Below are 6,000 nucleotides of genomic sequence, written 5' to 3' on the forward strand. Positions count from 1 at the left end.
TGAAATTGAGATTTATTAATTGCAACAAAAGATTAAGTAATTAATTTGACTAAACACTTGTTTATAACTTGAAAGAGCTTGTCCACGTATTTTTATAACTTCAGGTTAACGCTTATTTTCATTAAAATCATTTATGAGAGGAGGTAATTTTAGTATTATAAAATACAAGAAGGATAAATAATTTTAGATCTCAATTTATGCTTGAAGTTTGTGAATTAATTGATTTTCTTTATTGTTTAGCATTAATTTAGTTTATAGTATTATTTTCACCTAATTATGTTTTGACTCAATCTGGTTAAACTCATCTAGTCTTTTGTTTGATTGTTGTTTTTAAATAAATTATCAAGAGAATGATACTTTATTTTTATTATATTATTTATCATGATTCATGCACTTGTGAAGAGCAATAGTTATTAATTATATAAAAATTTTTAAAATCTTAAAAATCATCAATAAAAGGCTAGTTATTATCGTGATGGAACACATAAAAAAATAATAATAATCACGTCAAATGCTTTCTCCAATTAACTGCTTTCCAGCAACATCTTGTCTACCAAACACAAAAATGCAGAAAAGAATAATCTGATACCAGGAGGACTCAATTAGTACTTTTGCTTTTAAAATTTTATTTTTCACTTATAGTTTTGCTTTTGTAAATCATAAAGTTGTAATTGCCGGGTGGCAGTATTGTTCAGATTTTTTTAAAAAAATAAATTATTATATTCTTATTAAATTGAAAGGAGAAAAATATAAGTATGCTTATTAATTTATTTTAAAAAATATTTATTTTTTATTTATAATAATTAGAGAAAAAATTAAAATGTTACTGTACTTTAAATTAAATAATTAAATTTTATTATTTTATATAATTTAATTAAAAATATTTTTTATATAGAGACAGAGAGAATATAATGCAAACCCACGGCTCTCCACTCTCACAAGTAGCATCCCAGGATGAAACTTCCCTGGCATGAATAACGTAACATTGAAATTGAATGATAATTTACTTTGACTGTGCTAGGAGTTACTAATGCTAAGGTAGAAAGTGGAAATGATGAAGATGTTGGGAGAATCAACGGAGGTCCTGGATGGCAAAAAAATGGGTAGAAAAGGTGTGAACAAGATTTTTATGGCTTTAAATGCACTGTTCATGCTGAGAGCTAGGTCCCTCGCTCTGCGCCTCCCACCTCTTGGTTCGTCACTGTGCGTGCACGGCTTCGAAAAGTTCATCTTCGCCCTATATAGAATGTGTGGAAATACGTGTTGCCCAGAATTCAAAGAATATTTCAGAAATAATAAGAGGTTATTTATGTATGCTCTTTTTTATTCTAAAACGATTTTCATATATACTGCACTATGACATGAAAATAAAAAATAATAATACTTCATTCATTTTAAATTAAAAAATAATTTAAAATTTAAAATAAGATTACGTATATCAATAAAATTCAATAATAATATTTTATAATTTTTTTTTTATAAACCTTTAAAAATGCCCTACACACTTAATCGTTACATTATAATATTAATTATTTTTTCATTTGAAGAGTAATATTGAAAAGTATTATTAATAAAATATTATTTTTTAATGAGAGTTATCTTTAGAGCTATGAGACAGAAAAAATATTATTTTAAAAAGGAATATAGGATCGAATATTTTTAGGATACGGCATTGTTTTATACATAAAGAATAAATAAGTTATAAAATTGTACGATAAATTACAGAAAATGTATTCTATTAATCAAATATTATTTTTTTAAATTATTTTATATTTTGAGAGAACAAAATATCTTTAGAGCTATCTTATAATTTGAGACAGAAAAAATATGTATTTTAAAAAGGAATATAGGATGATCGAATATGCTGGTTTTTTTTTTTAGGATACGGCGGAAAGGAAGAATGTGTTGTTTTATACATAAAGAATAAATAAGTTATAAAATTGTGCCCAACGATAAATTACAGAATGATTATTAACATATCATCATGCGTTATTCTGAACAATTAATATGCATCAAATTAAATATGGAGAAAAGAGTACCAAATTTCTTAAAACAATATAGTACCTTCAAGATTACTTATGATAAAACGAAGGTGGAACGTCATATTCGTTGGAATATTCCTCTTTCAAATCCCACTTTTGGAAATCTAAGATCATGCAAGTCAAACAGCCCCTAATGTTCATGTCAAACTGTTGCATGAGATTAATGTTATTCTTGACATCATGACTAAAATAAATATTTTCTGAATTAAAGAGAACGAATACTGTGTAAATATTTAGTTTTATGGGCAAAAATTCACAAAAAGGTGAAAGAAATATTTGTATTTTTACGATATACCTAAAATGTTGAGATAATTGAGCAGTATGGCATTTTCGTTTTAAAGAAGTGTTGCTAAATTTACCTAATTAAACTCGGTCAAATAGATGGTGCGGATGTTATGAAAATTGAATGGGCTAAATTGATCTAACTTCCTTAGGACTCTGTCGGCTGTCCCCTCTTACGTTACGTGGGCGTGTTTCCTCGTCAAAGTGGGGGCTCCGTTCATTCTGCTCTTTGTAGAACAACCCGACTTGTTAACACTTTAAATTAACGGCCTTGCTTAGAACTCACTTCATCCCTGGAATAAAGCTGCCTATGTATGAACAAGTAATTCGCGGGAAGAAATACGAAATCAAGATCGAATCGTTTCTGTCACAGCTACCAAAAAAAAGAGACCGTAAAGAAGGGGAGCGCCGTGGCATTGTTCATACAAAAACTTTACAGGCTCTTCCTTATTAGAATTTTGAAAAGAAAAATAATAGTTTCTGAATTTGGGCATCTGTGAAACGCATATCTCTTTTGCTATACATTGTTATTTGATCCAATCATCTACACTTATCCCTTGGCGTAAAACTGTTGAACACCACTCATCATCATAACTTGTGGCCGATGAGTTGTTCATACCCGTGCTGTGCATCATTACATGATCTACAAAAACCAACCATTTTTGCACTGTTGGTTCAATCCTCCCTCGATCCAAACCACGTAGATTGTAAAGTACAGAACAAGCTTCAAGAATCTAAAGCAAATGGGGTCTGCAACAGATCGTACGGCGCCCAGAGTGCATCCAAGGGGCAAGGTCTGTTGGCGTCCAATCGAGCCCATGGCTTACCTTTCCCACTCCAATGCAACAGACTCACAGGGCCAGGGTGCAGATCTCTACAGAGCCCGCGAAGGTTGTCTCCTCCGAGACCGTGCTGGTTCCACCGGTGATCCACTGGAGCTATCTTGCCGGCGAAGACAAGCAGAAATGGAGGCAACGAACCCAGCTCGTAGATTCTCATCCTCTTCTGCAGTTCCATCCATTCCTCGATCTTCGTCGTGTAATGCCCTGCTCGCCATCGCTCCAGATCAATGACCATCACCCCTGTATTGAAATAGCAAGCCTTTCTGTCCGCAAAGGTGAGTGACAAAGAGGGATTAGACCAAAACGTGGGAGTGAAATAAGACGTGAAATTGGCGTTGCAGTATTCAGGGGCTGCCAGAACTGAATTGTCCCCCAGCGGCGTGGCAGCGAGTTTGGCAATGTCGTCCACCAGAAGCAGGTCGGAATCCAGGTACACAACTCGCCGGACGCACAGGGGAAGAAGGTTGGCCAAGTAACTGCGAGCGTAGTTGAGAGGGCAATCAAGGGCGGAGCGAATGGAGGAAGAGATGAGGCCAGAGACGGTGGAATCGTCGAAGTTGTAGAGCTGAAATTGAAGATAAGGGAAGGAATTGGAAATGGCCGAACGGAGGAGGGAGGGTTTGGAGGAACAGACGAAGTGGAAGAAGACATTTTGAGGGCAGGAAGAGTGCTGGAGGACGGAGAGGATGGCGGCCATGGAGCCTCGAATGTAGGTGGTGTCGAGGGTCATGGCAATATGGACGACGTCATCGGAGCAGGTATAGTCGTCAGCGTCGGCGGCAGACTGGCAGTCAGGGGAGTTGTAGAACTGGGGAGCTTCTTTGAACTGTTGAGTGAAAGAAGCAGGGTCGCGTTCAGCATTGTTGACGGTGGCGGAGGACGATAAACAGAGGAAGAACAAGAGGGAGAGAGAGATTAGGAAGGAGGGATTTGGAATTGGCATTGGCGTAGGAGTGCGCGTGTGTGGGAGTGTGTGTGTGAGAGAGAGAGAGAGAGAGAGATTGGGATTCAAGTTTGAATTGGGAGAGAGGAGATCTATGAGTTGGCTTATAATTGGAGATTGAGGTTTCAAACACGCTTTCTGGGAGTAAGTAAGATGGTGGAAATATTTAAAAAATATAGAAAAAAAGAAAGGGGGGGGGGGAATAGAGAGTAGAAGAATGGAGGTGGCCAGGCTGCAGAGTGAAGAATAAACGACGGGAGGAATTGGGTGCAGTTCACCTTTGACACTGAAGACATGATTGGCATTCCCAATCATGGGAGCCTCGTCCCGTGTGATCAACTCTCTCCATCCTCATTGTACGCCATACTCAATTGCTCCTTCTGTCCTTCATAAATTCATCCACAAGGGGCCATGTACCTTGTACACTCCCACATGTATCTCTCTCGCTCACACTTTCCTCACTCTATCTGTTCCCCTCTTCATTACGCCTTACTTCCCCAGTTTCAACTCTTCAATTTTGACAATATTATATAGTCATTGTTCATGAATTATGACTTATTAGGTATAGATATTATAGGCTCAAGAGATACGTTAAATATTCCTGTCTAAGATCAAAGGAAGATAATAACTAATAATGAGAAAAGGAAGCAAACAAGTTCTTGATGGTAAAGGGAATGTGACAGGAAGAGTAGAGTACGAAAGAGGCATCGAGGGAGAGGCTAGCGTTACTGCTACGGCTTTTTTGGGGGATTCATCTTCATTAAGGTACGTCGTCCTTGTTTGTTAGTGCCTCGTGCTCAGCCCCTTCTGCTTCACCTTGAATGGTGAACCATCCCATCCTGAAACCTATGTCTCAGCAACTGAATCTTTCCTTCCAAATCTTTCTCAATTTTATTAATTAGTTGTCATAAAATTATGTATATACTGAGAACACCTCGTCACCAAATTTAATTGCAACCTTCTACCGCAAGTCCGCAGTCCAAATCCCAAGATCTCATGAATGAGATTAGTGAATGAATTCATCTATCCCCGATCCATGAACTCAAGCCCTCTTTGGTAGAGTTAAATCTTGAGAATGAAAATGAAATTGAGGTAGGAATCTTAATAAAGAGATGTTTGGTACATATGAATTAAAACTCCCATAAATCTTAATTCTATAAAAAAAGCCTGAATTGAATTACTTACTTAAAGCTATGGAATCTGAACCAATTTCATATAATCTTATTTTTCAAGATAATTTTATTCTCATAAAAAATTGAATTCACAACTTTGCCCTCTAAATCATGAGTGTGAGCCTTGTGTGCACCAAAAGCTTCTAATCTTCAAAATGTGGTGGCTAACTTCGACAAAAAAAAAAAATAGCGGCTAAGTTCTAATCGTTAGCTTTTTTCTTTTCCAACTACTTTTTTTTTTGTGTTCTTTATTCTGGTGTTATTTTTGGTTAAAAAAAAAATTCTGGTGTTACTATGGGCGTAAAAGTCCTTATATAAATTATAATATATATATATATATAATATATTTGTATTATATATATATACTATTATATATAATATTTTATTTATATACTAAATACATGAGGAAATTAAAACACAATCAAGCTTTTAATATATATATATATATATATTAATTTTAATTTTTAAGGGTATTTTTGTCTTTTATATATAATTTTATTTTCATGTCTTACAAGCCAAATAAAAATAGTATAAAGATTCTATCTACTTTTTCTAACATATCAAACACACTTTTAAAACTCAATTTTATTTAATTTTAATTTTAATTTTAATTTTAATTTCGATTTCGATTCTATTAAAAAATTTTTTATCGTACCAAATGAGGCTTCAATGTCTTTGTGGTCTGCTTAATGGTGTTCCCACGAGTTCTTGCTTTGCTC

The 6,000-nt window shown here is 34.8% G+C and overlaps 1 protein-coding gene across 1 annotated transcript; it reads right to left on the bottom strand.

Annotated features, from left to right (window-relative positions):
* Positions 1-2,712: 2,712 nt before the first annotated feature.
* On the bottom strand, positions 2,713-4,625 carry LOC129317772 (probable galacturonosyltransferase-like 1). The gene has a single exon (XM_054962146.1). It carries the CDS (start codon positions 4,422-4,424, stop codon positions 3,051-3,053), a length of 1,374 nt encoding a protein of 457 aa, XP_054818121.1. The 5' UTR covers positions 4,425-4,625; the 3' UTR covers positions 2,713-3,050.
* Positions 4,626-6,000: the final 1,375 nt, after the last annotated feature.

The sequence above is a fragment of the Prosopis cineraria genome, unplaced genomic scaffold, assembly GCF_029017545.1.
Source record: "Prosopis cineraria cultivar Desert tree isolate PC_DT_omini unplaced genomic scaffold, ASM2901754v1 PC8, whole genome shotgun sequence".
NCBI classification, from domain to species: Eukaryota; Viridiplantae; Streptophyta; class Magnoliopsida; order Fabales; family Fabaceae; genus Prosopis; species Prosopis cineraria.